Source organism: Pararge aegeria, chromosome Z, assembly GCF_905163445.1.
Source record: "Pararge aegeria chromosome Z, ilParAegt1.1, whole genome shotgun sequence".
NCBI lineage: Eukaryota > Metazoa > Arthropoda > Insecta > Lepidoptera > Nymphalidae > Pararge > Pararge aegeria.
The window spans coordinates 23777226-23797934 of NC_053208.1; the positions used below are offsets into that span (position 1 = coordinate 23777226).

At 36.1% G+C, this 20709-nt stretch overlaps 1 protein-coding gene across 1 annotated transcript in view; it reads right to left on the bottom strand.

Moving 5' to 3' along the window:
- LOC120636083 (transmembrane protein 198) overlaps positions 1 to 20581 on the bottom strand; it is a 45959-nt gene extending 25378 nt beyond the window's left edge. Inside the window, exons 1-4 of the mRNA XM_039907373.1 lie at positions 20382 to 20581; positions 19167 to 19381; positions 17803 to 17913; positions 12149 to 12300 (exon numbers count right to left, since the gene is read on the bottom strand). Of these exons, the coding sequence (XP_039763307.1) occupies positions 12149 to 12300; positions 17803 to 17913; positions 19167 to 19347 (444 nt within the window). The 5' untranslated portion in view covers positions 19348 to 19381; positions 20382 to 20581. The remainder of the gene's footprint in view (positions 1 to 12148; positions 12301 to 17802; positions 17914 to 19166; positions 19382 to 20381) is intronic.
- Positions 20582 to 20709: the final 128 nt, after the last annotated feature.

Here is a 20709-nt window from a genome sequence, read left to right on the forward strand (position 1 = left end):
CGCGACTCGTTGTCACCACAGTGACAGACAAGCTCAACGGATTAGATAGGACAGGAGTTGCCTGATTTAATCACATAGAATTACTTTGAGCATCTAGAGAGCTATCTCCATAGCCCGCTGAGCTTATATGAATAGAATTAATATAAAAATTGTGCTCTATGTTTCGTTTGATAGTGACTACCCAGAACTTACTGCCATCACTTAAAGCAGTATTATTTTAATATTGCTGACTCTCTTATATTAGGATTAAATAAATAATTATACTACGACAATACACACATTGCCATCTCGCCCCAAAGTAAGCGTGTGTTATGGGTACTAAGCCGACTGATGAATATTTTAATGAATAATAAAAGTGCATACATACTTATAATATAAAACACCCAGCTACTGAAAGACATTCATGTTCATCACACGAACATTCTGACACAGAAAGCGGGATCGCTGCCCACTGCGCTGATCGGCCGTCAATTATTATACGAGTAATCCTTGTTTCAGAGACGTCGATATATATATATATTAAAACGTACTAAACTGTCATTTTAAAATGAAACAGCTCTGAGCCATCGTATTTAACCCCTCTGTTCCATTAAAATGGATTTTAAATTTGTACCAATTAGTAGACACAGGAGTACAGTACAGAGGGTTTAGATTACAATGCAAACAATGGAAGCAGATGGATTAACGCTTAATTGACGCTAATTGGTGGGCAAACGGACGCCCCGGGCGTATGTGTCCCTGTTATATTAACTCCAGTACATCTAATAAATATCACATTTCTTTTCTCCCCGACGGCTATGCAAAATAAAAATAACCTTTCCCTTTTGCACGTCTGTACGCCTAGTAAAGATAAACATTCCGTTCTCTCGATTGTTCTTGTTCAGACGGTGTAAGCTTATTAAACCTGCTTTTTGAGCTCTTGTTCATTATACTGTTTATTCATCTTATTTCCATAGACTAGCCACCCGCCCCTTTAACTTATTTTTTCGTTTCAAAAGAGAATTACTCGGAAGTGTTCTTTCCTAACTTTGATGGAACCCGGTTCGCGGCGGCAGATGACATATTTTTTAAAAACTCTCTCAATATGGGTATTAAATTAAAGGGTTTGACTAATACACAGTGGCGTGCACTTCATACATGCACAAAAGCACTGCATACCCTAAAATTGAAATATTGCCCGTATTAGAGGAGGATTTTTTCCATTTTATGCAATTCTCCTGTTGAATGCATACCCTGGTAAGAAACCCAATGCACGCCACTGCTAATACAATATTATAAACTGTTACAAATTTCAAATCCAAGATGGCGGCCACATCAAAATGGCGAATAACCTTTTTTTTTACAAGTCCCTAGATATGTATATCAAATGAAAGGGTTCGACTAGTAGAATAATGTACACCATATTGAACGTTCATAAATTTTTAATTTATATATGTTTATATCCATATTTATAACGTATATAGTGCTAGTGCCACTAGACAGAATTTGTAATACTAACACATATATTTTGTTTTTTATGAATTTAGTTACAATTAATTGCTGGTTTGTCTTATGAATAAATAAATAAATATCCAACTTTGTTTGCAAAATCCGACAAAGTGTTTTAATGTTTCGGGACAATATCATATAACCTATAATATAACAATAGCACTCACAAACAATGTAGTTTTCTTTTCGTAAAAAAAATTCAAAATCATTTCGGTAGATCCAGAAATTATACCGCGTAGCAGCCAATTAGAGATATGGGCTCAATATAACTGCCGTGCCGTACCGCTCACAGGTTTGTGCACTACCATATTTGCATCCTCACTTACTGAGACTGCAGCCAAGGGGTTAGCATAATCAAAAAGCCTCCATCTAGTACGAATGTCCCCAATAACATACAAAATGTAAATTTGGTGCCTTAAGGTAAATATAACTTGGTATCAGGTACGTCAATATTTAGCTACCTGGGTATCGGACGTCGTGAACCAGTAGTCAACCTGGCTAACTACTTAAACAAAGAGGGACCGTCAGAAAACAGAAAATATACTTAAGTTGGAAAACGGGATGTTTAAGATGGAAGCAGCAATAAAATAGGAATTCGTAGTAATAAATAATGCGCAATTCCCTGCATTTGTCAAAAAAGAATTGAAATGCTCGACAGTAGGGTTGCCAACACAAGGTATATTATTTGGATTTTATTACTAGCGTATCCAGCCCGCTTTGCCGGGCTAGATTTTGATTTATTTTATTTTATTTAAACAATAAACTTACATCATAAAATTTTTAATTTAAGTCTCATAATATATTAAATCATTTATTTCTCTCCGTATTCATTTTCTCCTATTATCTTCTCGAGCGGTTGAAGATCATTATCTACACCCATGTACACCCAACAATAGACTATCATCATAGTAAATAAAAGCTGTATTTGACAGTTTGACAGTTCAAAAATAGGAGTGCTCCGATCGTCACCAAACTTTACAGGATTACTCGCCAGGTCAATCCGGAGATTCCCTGAAAGTTTCATTGAAATCGGTCCAGCCGTTTCGGAGCCTATACGGAACATACCGACACACTTTCTCTTTTATACCTATATATAGAAGATTTGTACCATGTGGTGGCAAATAAGAATACAGCTGTCACCACCTCATCCTGCGGGTATCTTGCGACGCGACTTAGGGAATAAACAGGAGACGGATAGCAACGTCGACGGTTCTACTACTACCGTCTACTGAGATCACCAGCCAGTATGCCCAGCGTGGTGATTATTGGCAAACACTCCCGTCGGGGGAGGCGTTTAGTCCAGCAGTGTTAGTTGTTTTTGCCATTTTTGATAATTCATAGATTCATATTTATTCAACGTTTTTTTTCCACACATTGTAAAATATTTGTGTGGTGAACATGAATCTTATTCAGCGTCTGGGTGTTTATCTCAATATTATAAGTATTTATGTATATTATTCATAAAATATATTCATCAGTTATCTTAGTACCCATAACACAAGCTACGCATACTTTTGGGCAAGATGGCGATGTGTGTATTGTCGTAGTATATTTATTTATTTTAACAAAAAAAAAGGTCTTTTGATAGATTTTTGTATCGGGCTAAATTTTTTGGTACTAAGTTTAGAAAAGAAATATTCAGCCCCAGTCTGGGTTACGAAACTAGCATCCTCCGGCCTCGTTGAATGAAAGCACGATAATCCGTCAGTCGTCAACGGTATATTCTTCTGCCTAAATAGGTATTAAAATCCAGTTTTCAAAGGTGAGATGATTTTAGAGCACAGACTCAAGATTAACATTTTTTTAAATACATACATAGAAAAATCATTTTTCTCGTGTCGTTCAACCCTAAGATCGGCGCGTCGCAGTCTCCCGTTATTAGACAATGCTTTGAGCTGTTGATTCCACGTCTGAGTACATCGGGGTCATGGCGAACTGCGCTGCAACTAGCACTGCACCCATTTATCGCAATATCTGCCCTTCGATACCTTAAATCTTCAGTCACGTAATCTAATTTAAAGAACGTTCTACAATTACCTTAACGTTATACTAGCAACTTGGGTGGACAAGCAATTACTAGAGCTGTGCTATTAAACCTAGAGTGCGAAGCTATGAGACCGTTTCCACTAATAAGAAGTTGTATAGTTATATGACGACGACCAGGAGGTATCTTTTGGCCGTCTGAGTCTCTCAACAAGACTGAAGTGTATCGCTAATGCACTCGTATATATATCAAAATGCCAATCGACACAATGCCGTAAACATTCGCTGTGAAATAAATATAATTTTAATTATACCGTGGATGTCTTACAGAACGAGGAAGGAACACGACTACTAACGTCTACTGCGATCACCAACCTATCTTCCCAGCGTGGTGGTTAAGGGCAAAACCTCTGGTTTGGTCCACTAGTGGGATAGGCTATATGTTTAGCATTAAAACATTAAGAACAAACAATAAAAAATTTCAACGATAAAACTGTCCGGAGTATTTTATTGCCGAGTATAAATAGGCGACCTCGAGACGACTTCGATAGTTCAATTTAGAAGCGAATATAGTGGAGACAATTTTTTTTTTTTTTTAAATATATTTTAATAGCGGGCAAACGGGCAAGTGGGTCACCTGATGATAAGTGATCACCGCCGCCCAAAAACATCTGCAGCACCAGAGGAGCCACCGATGCGTTGCCGGCTTTTAAGGAATTTGTTTATCCGCCTCTTGAATAACCCTAGATTTTATTTTTGAGGAAGGAGGACTCTTGCGAACTTCCTCCATTATAGAGTCGATAGAACACAAAGAGAGCTAACATCTCTTCGGTTCCCCAGGGACTCCAAACTGCAAGTCAATTTGGGATTGTCAAAAAGTCGAACTTCCCGCTTTTGTATCCGATCAAATGGAAGGAGTTGGTAAAGAGGTGCACCAGCCCAAAGATGTGAGCAGTACTCCATGTGAGGTCTTACTTCGCTTTGTAGAGCTGGAGTCTATGCTTTGACGCAAAGTAACGTTTTACTCTGTTGAGCACACCAAGCTTTTTGGAAGCTAGTTTAGCTTTACCTTTACCTTTTATTATGAATACAAGAAAAAAATATTAATGCACAAATGTGTGACTATAGAGACGTTTGTTTCTTTCTTTATTTTCTTTATAATAATTAACAATTGCACTACTTTGTAAATCACGTACCTCTTATTTACGACAATCATAACAACTTAACCTTTTTGAAGTTATACTACTTTTGGCGCGTTAAGGAAAAATGATAAGAGTAATTTTTCACGATGCGCGCGCACACCGTCACGAAAAACCGACACCCTGAAGTTAGCTATAGTCAACAATTTTGTTTTTCAATAAAAGGTTTGACATTGTACACTTTGAATTATCGAAGTCTGCGGGCTTATTGCGGTGATTTAATTGATTCAATTGTACAAACAAAAAACTCAAATTTTAATGATGAAACTTGGTTTTTGGAGATAACTAGATAATGCGTTATAATAAATCTTTCAATGTATAAAATAACTTTTCCTTTTGTTACTGTCGTTTTCTCTACAAATAAATTTTTTGAAAAGATTTTTATCTTGTTACACCAAATAAATATAACTTCTAACGTGTGTACATAAGTACACACACGTTTTTTTTATTTCTTATTTATCCCTTTATTTTCTTACAATTGCACGACTTTACAATACTTCGTTGATTTGTAAATCACGTACCTATTATTTACGACAATCATAGCAATTGGACCTTTTTATTGAACCTGCTTATTTAAAAGTAGTCAAAGTTAACGATTTTTTTAGAAAACGCTGAGCGGTGGTACATGTACATATAGCACCTCTTTAAAAAAAATCATAAAAATAAAATCATTACAAGTGAAGGGAAAAGTGCTCGTCGATCAAAATCGCTCAGTCTATATCAAAACTCGTGTCAATGTTCGATTGTTTTGATGAAAGTTACTTCTGACGCAGCTGTACAGATTCTCGGGTTGACGGACTCTGTTAGGATAGAGATTCGGTTTATCAACCTGGTGTCCTGACCTCCGGCCGTCTGGCCCCCTACCTCCACCCCGCATAACCCCTGCGTCAATACCCCTACATCCACATGCAGTATATGATAGTGAGCTTTAAACAGGGGTCATTACACACCCTTTCAATAAGAATATGTATGTACCTTGTACAGGATATTTTTAGAAGGATATCCTACAAGTATGTAAATTAAGATAAATCTAACGCTATCGATTTAATGAAGTACTTTATTTAGGTAAGTTTTTGCTATTAGATAAGTATCTGTTTTCCGTAAGTACACGAGTATTTTAAAAAAAAACTATTGCCTACTAGATAGGTACCCAGAACTATAAAAATAAAACATTTAAAAACTCGCCGTGTTTCTTTGAATTTTATTATTGCGAAATATTGGGTTATTCCGACCAGCATTTAACGCGATGGAGAGAGCTATGCTCGGAGTATCTCAATGATCAAATCAGAAATAATTTGTCTGTGATGTAATATTCTGTAAGACCACCACTGATAGCATCACTAATGTTAGGCGTCCCTTGCCAAATAACCGGTTTTTTTTTCAATACTCATTATGGTTGCGAGGCGTGAAAGATAATTATCTTTGCCTGTAGAATTATTAATGCAAACATAATGTGTGTGCTACATTTGAATGTCGCAACCTGTATACCTATTTATCGACCGTTTCAATTTATATTTCAACTAGCCGTTTCCAGCCCACTTCGCTGGGCGAATTGAAAAAGGAAATAAATTACATTTTATGTTTCATTTTTATTTATTTTTTTCATATTTTTATTATTCTCCTTTTTTTTATTTTTGTATGAACATAAATAGGCCCCGCGGATAGAACTGTAAGCATCGATATTGTTTAGACTTACTCAAATTCCAAATTCCATCGATTTAGCCTGTATCTTTCATCCAGGTGATTTTTCTCACTAATATTCATTGTAACTTTCAATGTGCAATCATTTCCGTGCCTTTCTTCCAAAAATTAATAATAATTGACATGAAGAAAAAAATGAGCATTGAAAGTTTAAGTTAAAGTCATTGCAAGTCTCATATGTGAAGTTGAAATCTGTCTAGGTTCAAGTGCGACGAATTTTCTGTTAACTAAAATTTTCTCCGTGACATCAATTTTTTATAGAAAATTAATTGTGCATGTTTTTTATGAATTCTATTGGAATAAGTAACTAAATTTCTTTTCCACATCTCATGTGCTTGGAAAATGCATTCATTTTAATCTGTTACATTTCCGCGATCCCGCAATAAAAGAATTCGTCGGTTATGTAGTCTGCAAAAGTAAAATGAATGTAAAATTCTTAGTCCGTTGATTGGATACATGTAAAGTTAAGTTTTTGAAACCTCTCAATGACTTTTTCTCCGCTGCCAAAAAGACGATTGTTGTAAGGAAATACACGAATATCCCTACATACACGAAGATCCCCACCAAATTTGGAGTCTGTAGAAGTTACAGGTTAGAAATAAAAATTTTAGATTTTAACACCCTCCCCCGCAATTCCTGTCGGAAGTAGACTTTATTGAAATCCATTTTGAGATGTTCTTTATGTGAATAATAAAAGATTCCCACCATATTTAGAATTTTTAGAAGCTATATTTCGAAATTGAAATTTTTTATTGTTAACACCCACCCCCGCGAACCTTATTGGAGGTGATTCATTGTAAAATCCGCTCGAAAATCATTTTTATATTACATATAGAACACTCTCACTAAATTTGGAGTCTATAGGAGCTATCGCTTGGAAATTGAAAATTTTCATTGTTAACGCCCCCGCAATCTTCTTTGGGGTGGGATATTCTAAAATTTGTTCATAAATCATTTTTACATCACTTTTAGAAAATTCCTACAAAATTTGGAGCTTGTAGGAGGTTTAGCTGGAAAATTAAAAATATTAATTGTTAATACCCACCCCTGCAACCCCCTGTGGGGTGAGCTATCGTAAAATTCGTTCATAGCCTATTTCTACACCTCTTACAGAAGATTCCTACCAAATTTGAAGTCTATAGAAGCTATAGTTTAAAAACGGGAATTGTTCATTGTTAACGCCCCCGCAATCCCCTTTGGGGAATGAATTTCTTAAAATCTATTCATAGCTGACCTCTACATAGCAAAAGTAATATTCCTACCAAGTTTCACGTTTCTAAGTCTTATGTTTCCCGAGATTTCGTGGTGAGTGACTATATAGATGGGAATTCTTCGATTATCATCGCAATTTTTAACTTTTTATCGGGCTTTTTTAAAATTTTCTTACATACAAAACTTTCTCCTGACAATTCTGAAGATAAAAAAAAGCCCAATTGGTCCAGCCGTTCTCCACTACCGTGAGTAGATTCTTAGCTGAATGTAAAAGAACATTATCCGTTCAGTTCAGTAAACTCCGTTGAAATCCATGAAAACAAAAGAATCAAGAAAAAACGTTTTTATTAGCGGGATGTGTGATAATGTTCATAAAAGTAAAACAGCAATAAAAAAATAAAGGAACGTTAGAATTCGAAAAATAAATAGCCATAAACCATCTAGGAAAAATTTCGCATCGAATGGTGGTAGTTTCATGTCGATACGATCAGTGGTTTAAGCGTGATTGAGCCTCAAAGGAACACCATTTTCATTATATATATATAGATTTAATTTGTAGTAGGTAGATACAACATACTTTTGAGGATGTATCTATGATAAAAATAAATTGATATGCTTAAGTATTTTTTTATATGATTTTTAGTAGATTATATTAATGGGTAATGTTATTTATTGCACCACCTATCTCTTTCCTATGTTTTTTCCTTTACAGCCTTTGGTTGTCTGGAAGAAATCCACCAGATAAGGCCACCAAACTGTACTCTCTTGCTCTATGTTTATATCGCTGTAATTACTTTTTTCTTTGGCGTACGATAAAAGTGTATTCATTTATTCATTCGTGAAAAATGTGTGGTTGGTTCCGTCAAAATTTATTTTAATATTAGATTGTAGTGTCCTACAAAAATTAAATCTAAATATCTTTAATGTAGAGACTTGGTCTTTATGTTATAATGATAAGTTATATAGAGCGCGGCTTTCGCGAAGTTTCCTATGCAAACCTATTCCCCTATTCTTTTGCACAATTTACTCCGACCTACCGAGTCAGGCCACACCCATTTAGAATAGTGGCGTGATAAAAAACTTTTTTAATCCTACTGGTAGTTCCCCAGTTTATTAATGATATTGATCTATACAACGTGTAAATGAAACCCGAAATAGTACTTCAAAGGTTTTAGAGGTACATTATGTACAGACCCTGAGACTTATCTGTGAAACTGAAAACCAAATAGTTTTTGAGTAAACCACTCCCGTAGTTTCTACTGAAAGAAATCAGATACAGCTCTAACATCACATGCAAAATAAATATCATGTGTCTCCTGTCACTTCATTAGGTAGCATCGTGTAGCATAGGTAATAGACGCGTGTCGATATTTTATCTTCAATAGGGTTGTCATAAGTAAAAACTTAGAAAGTTTTGAATTTGTTTGTATGAAAAAATAAATGTGCTTCTTTTGATTTAATAATTTTACAGGATTATTTAATTACGAAATATACTTATGCATCCTGCAATATTATTTCGTAATTCCGTTACACGTTGTATACTAAAACTGTAATTAACGATATCAATTAAACCGGCATTAACGTAAATTTTCATGTGATAACAAAAATCGACGATGTCCACCAGTCTGTAATGCTATATGCTCTTAAACATTTCTCCTTCATAGGAGAAATGTTTAAGAGCAATTGATGCCCCGCAATGAAACGCATTAAGATTCGATTCTGTTTAAATCACATCTTGATATGATTTAAACAGAATTTAATTACATCTTAATAATATAGTTTCATATCCTTTAATTGTTTATTGTTATTAGGTACACAAAACAGGTAATAACTAAAAGTAGATCTAAATATAAGTAATAACAAGTTTTGTTCTAAGCTACAACCCAAAGTATGTGTACACAACTTGGAATTAAATTAAACAGAAAGTAAAGATAAAATTAAAGTTGAAACAAAAAAGAAACACTTAAATAATAAAATATATATTATTTCCCTAAAGATTATGTGGAATAGTGCTTAATAATTTGATTTTTAAAAATATTTATCCTTTTGTTAAAAATGTCAATATTATGATTACTTGATACTAAATCATTATAAAGGCGGCACATGCGAACGATGGGATTGTAAAAGACGGAAGACGGAAGAATCAATTTGGGAGTTAATGAGCTTAAATAAGAAGATCAAATGAAAGTATTTTCGACGAAATTGCAAGCTTTGCATCCCAAAGTGTACAAGCCTGTCATGGTAAGTTGTACGTTTATGGCCAAAGTGATGTCGATATGACAATATTCGTAAAAATTTTTTTTGAACAGCTTCTAAACGATCGCAATGAATGGTATAATACGGTGACCATATTAGTGAGTTATACTCCATTATACTACGGACCATAGTTTGATAAAGTTGTATTGAGCTTGATAGTTTTGTAAAATCTCTCGTTGACCTTAAAATAAATCCCACTAGTTTGTTGCATTTAGCAATGATATACTGGTAATGGTCTCTAAAAGATAATTTATCATCAAAAATTACCCCAAGATCATTTGCTAATGTTTTTCGAGTTAGTGCTTGATCATTCAAAGAGTAATTAAATTCTATTTTCTTTGAGATTCTTTTAGTAAAAGTAACGACAAAACACTTTTGTATATTGAGGCTCATGAGGTTCTCGGTGCACCAGTCGGCTATAGCATTTAAGTCTTTTTGTAGACAAAGAGAATCATTTTCACTATCAACAGACTTGAAAATTTTAAGATCGTCAGCATAAAATAAACTCTCGCAGCATAATCTGTCTACAAGGTCATTAATAAACAAAATAAAAAATAGTGGTCCTAAGAGAGACCCTTGAGGAACCCCCGAGGTAATGATGGTTGGTAAAGATAGATGCCCTTTAATGGCTACTAATTGTGATCTCTTAAGTAAGTATGATTTTACCCATCGGAAAAGGTGGTAACCTTTTCCGATGGGTAAAATCACCCAATAATCATTTGTGGTAACAAATACCGTATAAAGCTAATTTCCATAATCATTTGTGGTAACAAATACCGTATAAAGCTAATTTATGACAAAGTATTCTATGATTGACCTTATCAAACGCCTTGGAGAAATCCGTGTAGATGGTGTCGGTTTGACCTTGTGTAGCAAATGACCTGCAAACATAATTCTTGTATTCTAATAAGTTTGTCGGAGTTGAGCGATTCTTAACGAAACCATGTTGTTTAGGTGTTATGATTGGGAACACGTGATGGTAAATACTATCATAAACCACAGACTCTAAAACCTTAGAAAAACACGATAATATACTAATGGGCCTATAGTTTTCGCAACGCGATCGGTCTCCAGACTTAAAAATTGGTATAATGTAAGCTGTTTTCCATAATTTGGGAAAGACACCTGATTGAAGTGACATGTTGTAGATGGTACTCAGGGGGATTGATAATTCACTGGCACACAATTTAATAAACAATGGTGGGATCTTATCAGGCCCCGCACCTTTGCTTGAGTCTAACTCTTTAAAACGTCGTTCAATGTCCTGCACTGTGACATGGATATCACATAGCGTAGTCTCTTTACAAGTATCGATTGGTGGGTATGAGCTTGTATCAACGTCAATAGCATTATCAAAAACGGAACTAAAATATTTTGCAAACAATTCACAAATTTGGCTACTATCTGAGGATGACAGGTTACCATAATTAACAGTCTGAGGTATGGAATTCGTTTTGGAGTCCTTTTTACTATTTATATATCTGTAAAATGCTTTTGCATTTGTGAAGAGCGAGTCCTCAACCGAGTTCAAAAAGTTTAAATAACATGCATCCATCAGACGCTTACATCTTTGTCGAAGGAAATCAAATGTGTCATAGTCACGAGGATTTTCAAATTTTTTATATTTTTTATGGTATTTGTTTTTTTCCTGCAAGCTACGTTTCAAAGCTACGTTTCTTGTTCCCGTTCTTCGTGTATAATCAATACAAATAAAAATTGCAAAAGTAATTCCATATTTGCCTTAAAATACTTAAATTAAAAAAAAAAATTAGAGGCTGTGAAGGTATCGACTTTTGTCTTAGTTTATGAATCTCCACTGCGATATTGCTACCTTTATCTGAGTAGCAGAAAGAAGATAAAATCGATATAATCAATCGGCTTACTAGAAACGGACATAAATTAGAGATATTTGCATGTCGTCTGAGAAAAGTTCAGAAATCCTTTGTGGGGATGGATATTTGCTTTTATAACATGATACCGAAGGTAATATTAGAACTACCTTTTCTTAAGTTTAAACAATGTATTAAAACACAATTTAATTAATCGTTGCTACTCAACGATTTATACGTTCCTTAATGACAGCAACGAATTCTTAACGGATTCCTTAACGGAAGCAGCCCGCTTCGCTCTCATCTCTCGCAAGATAGAAAAATTCTAAAGATTGTAAAACAATTTAAAAAATAACGTTGTAAAAGAGCGATCTTCCGAGTTTCTTGCCGGCTCTTCTCGGTAGAACCTGCGTTCCGAACCTGTGGTAGAGTCACTTAAAAACAGATAGACGAATTTTGAATGATTTAAGGTTCACTCACCGTATGGGGCCTGGTTTCAAGGAAGTGGTCGTATATGGCCAGTCCCGCGATGGCAAGCAGCAGGCCGGTGTGGAAGCCCGTCATGAACAGTCCCACGTATTGGATCAGCATTGTGATGAGTCCGAACAGCAAGCCCGCGCAGACTGCCACACCTATAAATGACGTATATTAGGACGAGGCTCGAGACGTCCCAGTGTCGAGGTCACTGAACTTTTTGTAAATTTGTTGCACTGGGTTCCGAGCAGTGGCGTGCGCTTCATACGAACAGCACAAAAGCACTGCCTACCCGTTTTTTTTTTTGGCGTGGTGGAAAAGCTTTATTGCTAAAGGGGTATACCCAAACTAAAAACCACCCCGGCATGTCCCTCGCTCGCCTCGTTGTTGGCTTTGTAAGCGCCCGGGGATCCCGTTGTATACCTCCCGGACGCCCTGCCTACCCTAAAATTTATATATAACTGTTATAAGTGGAGGATTATTACCGTTTACGCAATTCTCCTGCTGTATGTATAGCGCATACCCTGGTAAGAAATCCAGTGCATGCCAATGGTTCCGAGAATTTCGAGCCAGTTCAACACATTTGTTGAAATTGTATAATAATAGAGTAACGCATTTCAAGCGGTGATAGCGTAGCGTAGCTCTGGCTTTCCTTTCGTTGGACGGAGTTCGTTCTCTAGCTCTAAACTTGACCTCTTAACATTTTCACGAGGTACCTATGTGCGTTTTTAAATTAAGCAATTAAATAAAAAGTTGCTTATCTAAGGCATGTGTTTAGGCATGACATATACAGGCTACTGCACCTGATAATGATGGGCAAAGTTGTTAGAGAGAGACGCATCGGTCGCAAAAGGAAGTCTTGGTTGCGCAACTTTAGAGAGTGGACTGGGATCGCGAGTGCCGCCCGGCTGTTTAGCCTCGCGAGAGAAAAGGCGAAGTATCAAATACTGATGGCCAACCTTCACTAATTGGAGAGGCACCTATCACTTGCTTTAACGGCGAACGGAAACCTGCATACCTGAGAATTCTCCAAAGTTCTCAAAGGCGTGCGATGTCTACCAATCCGCACGTGTACAGCGTGGTGGACGACCTAAACCCATCTCATTCTGAGATGAGACCCATGTCCTGTAGCCAGTGGCGTGCATACCTACAGGGTATGCCGATGATATAAAATGAAGAAAATCTTCAATACGAGTTATAAAAAACTTAAGTTTGCAAGTGTTATAAAAAGCCTGCCATTAAGTATTTATAACTTTTACGGGAGAATTTCTTAATTTTATATCATCTGCGCACCCTGTGCATACCCTGCATGCAAGCCACTGCCTGTAGCAGACCGGTAATGGGTTCTCTTTCTTCTCCTGGGCCTGTCTCCGTATCTAGTTGGCCTGAACCGCCGGTTTACGCGTACGGTATCACGTCAAAATTAAAAGTATTTAATTAAAAAATCAAAAAACCATTTCAAAGTAGCAATGATTGCATCTCGTTCAACATTACACAACGTGTGCTCTTCAAACTGAAAGACGAAAATGTTTTTTTGATTTCGCCATATTTTTTACGTCTGACGTGTCCGACGTCAACACTTCTTGGGAATGTTTTGGAATAACCGCCAGTTTTCAAAATTTGCTTAACCAAAGCAAGTAAGTTCTAGAATTTACGCGTCCCTGCTGTTCCTGGGCAAAATACTACGAAGTGTTTCAGTCATAACTTGTGATCTCAGGTATGGTATCTGTACTTAGTTTACAAAACTTCAAGCAATTTCCGCTATGCTCGCTTACTGGGAAAATGCTTCCCTTCGCTATGTTCCTACACTATTTAATAACCCTGCCGGTGCATCGATACGCTGGCTATTCGGATGCGAAAGATCGCAGCTTCTATTGAAAGATAAGTTATCAACATCATCATCATCACATCAACCTTTGAGAACATTATGTAGAACTCTCAGGCATGCTGATTCCCTCACGATGTTTTCCTTCACCGTTCATGCAAGTGGTAATTACTTTAAACGCACATAACTTAGAATAGTTAGAGGTGCGTGGTAGGATTCAAACTCGGCTCCCGGAAAGTGAAGTCCACCGCTTCAATTTTTGATTAGTTAAATTAAAAAATAATTCAAAGACGTTTCTCTGTTATGCCTTGTACTGGTACCAATTTTGTTTCACACAAATCTAAACATAACTATCGTGGAAGACTTTAGTTATCTGAATTTAAAAAAAAAAAAAAAAAAAAATTGGTATATAAAAGACAAGAGTTCTAAGTTAACAAACAAAAAAAATGCATCCGAATTGAGAACCTCGTCCATATCCAGCCAAAGTCGGTTAAAAAGGATGGCGTTAATTTTCAACTTAGTTGTGCGAAACAGAATCAGTACTTTTTTGAACGATAAAATAATATAATACCACCATTTTTCTTAGAAAATCTGTTTGTGAGAATTGTGTTTGGAATATCAAAGACCCGTCAAGTTATAGCTCATTCCGTTACATAACCGAGGCAAAAGATCAAAATCAAAGTCGTTGGATCGATTTTAATATTTTATATTATTTTGTCCGCCCTAATACTCGGGTGGTTTATGAACAAATTAAATTAAAACTCAAAGGAAAAGGGGACGAAATACGATAAAATTTATGATGAATTTGTAAGGTTTACTTTCATTAGCGTTCGAAACGAATTAATAATCGCTTATGAATAGAACTATGAATAGAACCAATCAAATTGATTTTGTGTAAGAATATCACGGGGTATATTAAAAAATATATATATAAATGTTTATTTATATATATATTTTATTAAGATTTAAATATTTTATGCAGACCTTTTCTTCATGATATATGCTATAAACATAATATAGTGAAACATGAAGAAAAGGTCTGCATCAATGACGAGCTAGATGAGCGGAATCTCCAACAGACAATAACCGACCCACTACAGGGCGAGGGTCTCCTGCCACAATGACAAGGTTTTATAGGCCGTAGTCCACTACGCTGGCCCAGTGCAGATTGGTAGAATTACCTTTGAGAACATTACGGCGAACTCTCAGGAATGCAGGTTTGTTTCCTCACGATGTTTTCCTTCACAGTTGAAGCGAGTGATATTTTAATTACTTAAAAGGCACATAACTTAAGTCAGCAATGACGCTATACGTTAAGCCGATGTCTTTACCACTGGGCAATCACTGGTTCATGCTTTTCTAAAGCGGTACACCAATAATGTAAAAAATAAATGTTTCTTTCTTTCTTTCAATAGACTGGCTGAGTGAAATCCCGCAAGAATTATACAATTTTCCAATACTTTCGCAATTGAAATGGATGAAAACTATTCTTTGTCCGTCTCCGTGCCGTATATCGTCAAGATCTGTTTATTTCTTTGTAATAATAATTGACGAATTAAGCAAAATCTCTCGGTGAGTGGAAAACCATCGTCTATAAATGAGAGCCACTTGACAGGGCATGCAAAAAACACGTCTTGCAGCGTACCGCCCTGTGACCGTCAACCTGGGGCGTGGATGTTAAGCGTAAAGTGTCAACACTAACAAACACACATCTCAGACGAGAACACAGACATTGCAACAAGGCTTCTTGGTAGTGAGCAATAAGCGTGGCGGACTTCTCCGGACGAGCTCTATCACAATAAGATCTACTACTACTAACATCTGTGAAACGTAGATCGTGCGAACACACACACAGTAGATACATTACTGCAGCGTTCAGCAAAAGATGTATTGACGGACGATGGACGTAAATGTTAAGTCCATCCATGCCATGTTATGGACAATGTGGAAATTAATACCAATTGTACCTAGGCAGATCTTTTATTTTTATTCTTTTCGCAATCAACGACGAAAAAGAAACAACAATAGTTTTTCCCGCGTTTGAGTGTGCATTTGCAATAGACAACTTTTTTTATTTGCAAGCTAGTTCGAAATTTAATCAAAACCTTCAATAAGTTACCTCCTTGGTTGTAAATTTGTAATGATTCGGAGTAAACGACTAATATGTAATTTATTTGGCCGCTTAACCACAACAGAAATGGATTGCATTAAAGTATTGCCGGCCGCTATTCACATTTATTTTTGCCAGTATCTACAGCAATTTCGATCCAGAAGAAGGTTGTCATAATGATGTTAAAACATCCAAGCATGCTTGAGAAAAATTGAAAAATTGTTTTTCGCAATTATTAGGTATTATAAATACTACATGGAATGTATCGTATCTTCCTAATAGGTAGAGCTTAATGCCGCTCGAAGAATGTTTAAGGGCCTTTTTTATGAAAAGCAGCTTATGATGTTATTTTTCTTCAAACAGTTCATAAAAATATAAAATTGCAGCAATTTCTTCGGCGTAGGTACACTACGAAAACACTCAGCATATGATTTAATTTTTCAATATTGAAACTATTGAAAAAGTTTAGTGTAAAATTTATTCTTAGACAAGCAGACCCTCGCGGCTTCGTCCGCGTATGAGTAAATCGAGAAGCTAGAATAGATCTGATGCTAATATCATAATTATCGTAGCTATGTATTATTTTACGATGTATAACTGAGTTAGTAAGTTGTCATTATTTTAGTTGATACATACATACATACATACGTCCATCCATACATACATTCTCACAAACTCTCGCATTTATAATATTAGTAGGATGGTACGCGTGCATTCGATCGTTGTCTTGCTGTTATCCGTGAAGAGTTATGTCCTTTATCTCCGACGACATTTATCAGATCTTCATTTAAATTAGACAATACATGTTTGATAATATACACTTTCAAATAAAAAAGAATTATTGAAATGGTTCAAATTTAACGGTGCTATGAAGGAAAATTGATAAAAAGTTTCATCTCATTTCCCGGAGGAAACTTATGGTTTATCGGGATAAAAAGTATCCTATATGATGACCCGCAGTATCACTATACCAAATTGTATTCAAATCCATTCAGTAGTTTTCACGTGATGCCCGTATCTTGTGGTCACGAAGAACGCGGGCCACACCTAGTACTCTATAAATATATTTTTCACATTTAAATTTTTTTCGCAATTTTATACCTGCCCACCGCCCGCCCACGCCATTACTTCGTTAGCTCTTGAGTGCCTCATGATAAATATTATATAATACGTACAATTTTCCTCAAGAAATTGTAAAAAAACATTTCTTTCAAATCCCACTCTTCAGCGTTATTATTAGTACGTATAAGGGGCGCCGCTCACGTCAGATAATCGGAGGAAAATTTTATGTCGACAAAGGAATAATACCGATCGCAATTAAAAAGCGTACACGTGCTACAAAAAAGTCGGTAAAAAAACAAATCAGCAAAATTTTTGGCGCGATTTGCGAACCTGCAAGAAGTCAGATGTGGCCGAAACCCCTTTCAAATCCCACTAGCAGATTCAGAAAAAAACAACTCTTCAGAATTATCATTAGTATGTATAAGAAGCTCTGCTCGCGTCAGACAATCGGTGGACGATTTTATTTTGAAGGAATAATACCGATTGCAATTAATAACGCACGCGTCCTAAAAAAAGTTGGTAAAAAAACAAATCACACAAATTATCGGCGCGATTTGCGAACCCCTGAAAAGTCAAATGTGGCCGAATCCCCTAAACTGGTACGATGGCACTAGTAAATAATCAAAACACAAGTTTCAAACAAAAAATGCGATCGATACTTACCAACGTTCCCGTAGGGTGGCATTAGGTATTCCTGAAGACATATAAGATACACAATTGCCGTGCCGAATGTGAATCCAGTTAGAAACATGCTTGCTTTGAAACATCGGTATCCTGCAATAAAATGTTTACCTTAAAATGGCGGAAACGTGAACGAAAAGGAAATAAAGTTCTACCTTATTTCCGTGCTTCCTTTTCCATTTCCCCTGTCTGTTATCTAACTGAGATTTGTTGTTGGGCCTTAATAAAAATGGATGTTACAAATTTTCCCTAATTTTGTCCCGCAAGTGGACTCAGGCTTCCCCTATCATAGGAAATAGGATCAAGAGACCCGCCACGCCGCTTGCGGTGCGAGTTGGCGGGCTTACGATTAACAAAAAAGTCCTGTATGAAAAGAACCTTGACGAACTCCCTTAACGCAGTGGTGAGCACTGTGTTCTTATAAGTGGGAGGATCTGGGTTCTGTACCCAGTTAGGGAAATAATCAAATAGGCCATAACTCTCAGGCCGTGGCTAGGTACCAACATAGAAGTGCTGACAAGCGATTTAGCTTCCCGGCACGGTGCAGTGTCGCGTAATAACCGATAAGGGGTATTACTAATTGCTATACCCTATACACTAATTAGCCCTCTACCTTCTCAGATTACATCATTACATCTGGTGAGTTTACAGTCAAGGGCTAACTTGCGGTTAAATGAAAAAAACTCCTAGTGTTTGGCCTGACTGAAAATTTCAGTACTTTGGGATCCTAACTTGAGCATAGCTTTTTTACCATAACAACACCTTCTTTGTAGTAGTCACAGTAAAGCCCAGTAACCAAAATTCGAACTAATGACCATATTAGAATATGTAGTATGTAGATCTCTACAATTGGCCTAAACAATTTATATGTACATTAAAAGAAGTAACAAATTTCTTATAGCACTATGGATTTACGGTGCGGATGCCAGGTCCATAGTTTGGCATAGGGATAAGCTCAGAGGTGATCCCAAGACCTTCGACTCAGGTGTGGGTTTAAATAATAAATGTAACTTACTGCAGTCCTCAATAGGAAAAGGTTTTTTAATAGCTTATAGAGAGATTTCTCTTGTTTACCTCTTGCTCGGAATTCCATTGCACATAAGCTAACTAAATAGCTTTTAAGTTAGTAATAAAAAACAACGGCAAAGATGTGCCATTAAGCACTAAGATTTAGAATCCTGGTTCAATAATGCATAGAAACCAATTGGGAGTAGGGGTTTAATATAACCGCCATACCCCTTACAGGTTAGCACATTATCATCTTAGACTGCATCATTACACATCAACTGGTGATATTGCAGTCAAGAGCTAACTTGTAGTGGAATAAAAAAAATAAAAAGACTTACCAAAAAGTGTGTACACTATGCCAAAGATGATGTACATGGCACATATAACACTGATGACTGGGTCATAGTTGTAGTCGATCATTGAGCAGAAGGAGCCCTCTATGTGTGGCCCTCTGTACTTTATGGTCATGTTGGGTGGCCCCCGAGTGACCTGTGGCACTAACTGGCCGACTGAAGACATGCTTCCCGGGTGCACTGGATATTTACAGGGATTGCTGCAAAACATTATCACTTTAAAATTTGGCTTATAATATTACGCCTTTGTCGAGGCTTCATAGTTCCTACATTTTTATATATAATCAAGCAGTTGACTTGCGGTTGCCTGCAATCTATGTTTTTTTGGTTTTCCTGTGGGAGCTAGACATTTTTCCTAGACAGAAAGTTTCCTATGTATTTCTGCCTCTGCGTATGCACAAAGCTATCTCCATTCTAAATTTAAGTCAAATTTGATGTCTTTTTTGTGGAAGAGCAAGAAACATTCATCCATCCATCCATACAAACTTTTATAATAATAAGATAGGATAAGATTATTTTATATACAGTACTAGTGTTTTTCAGTAGCCATCTCAAAGATATAATGAAGTGAGTTTATTCAATTTGTAATATCAAATAATTTTTTAATATTAATTATAAAAACATTACTTTTGATGAAGAATTGTAGTGATGCACAAAATATTACAATAATAAATGATAAGACATAGTAAGAATGTGAGGAAAATGTTTTCTTTACAACACTACAAACTGGTTTAGTAAACTGGTATAACTAAGTAAAAATAGTTAACTAAGCGTTTTGATCACTGATCTTGATCACAATATACATAAAAACTGCACTTTTTTGTCACAAGATTTGTGCTGCCTAGCCAATTAAGCACTGTGAATAAATTGTATGGACTTGCAATCATTTTAACTGCAATCAATTACATTGTGCTCACATAATAATTAGTGATTGAAACAAACGTAAGCACGAAAGCGTGACAATAAAACTAAGTATTAACCAATCGCTTCATGAACCATCACCGTAATTTGTACCTCAAGACTAGTGCACAACCAGTTTTGCTCAAAAGATAATCAATTACTTTCACCATTATCATAAAATCAGCTAACGCATTATCGCGGAATTATAATACTCTTCATTTTAAACACCACAACCAGACAACACGGTCAATATTTTGATGTATAAACTAAAGTAAATATATACTTATACAAATGCCTTACCATTATATACGTCAGTTAATTGCACATTCACATTGTAAACTAATAGAACTAAACTACCATGACCTAGTCACTTAACTCAAAAACGAATTCATCATCTACAAAAAAGACATCGCGGATTTACTGCAACCTAACTGAAAATACCCGTAGCCAGTACAAGCTAGAGTTACAAACTAACAAAGAAAATTAACAACAAAGGTTTTCCAGTTTCCACAGCTTTCCTCTCATTTACTTTTTTTTCCTAGGGAGGTGCAACGTTTCACGAATCGTAATTAGACATGACGTTAGACGATTTTTTGACGTTGGCTCTATTTCCTGTTTAAAAAATTAT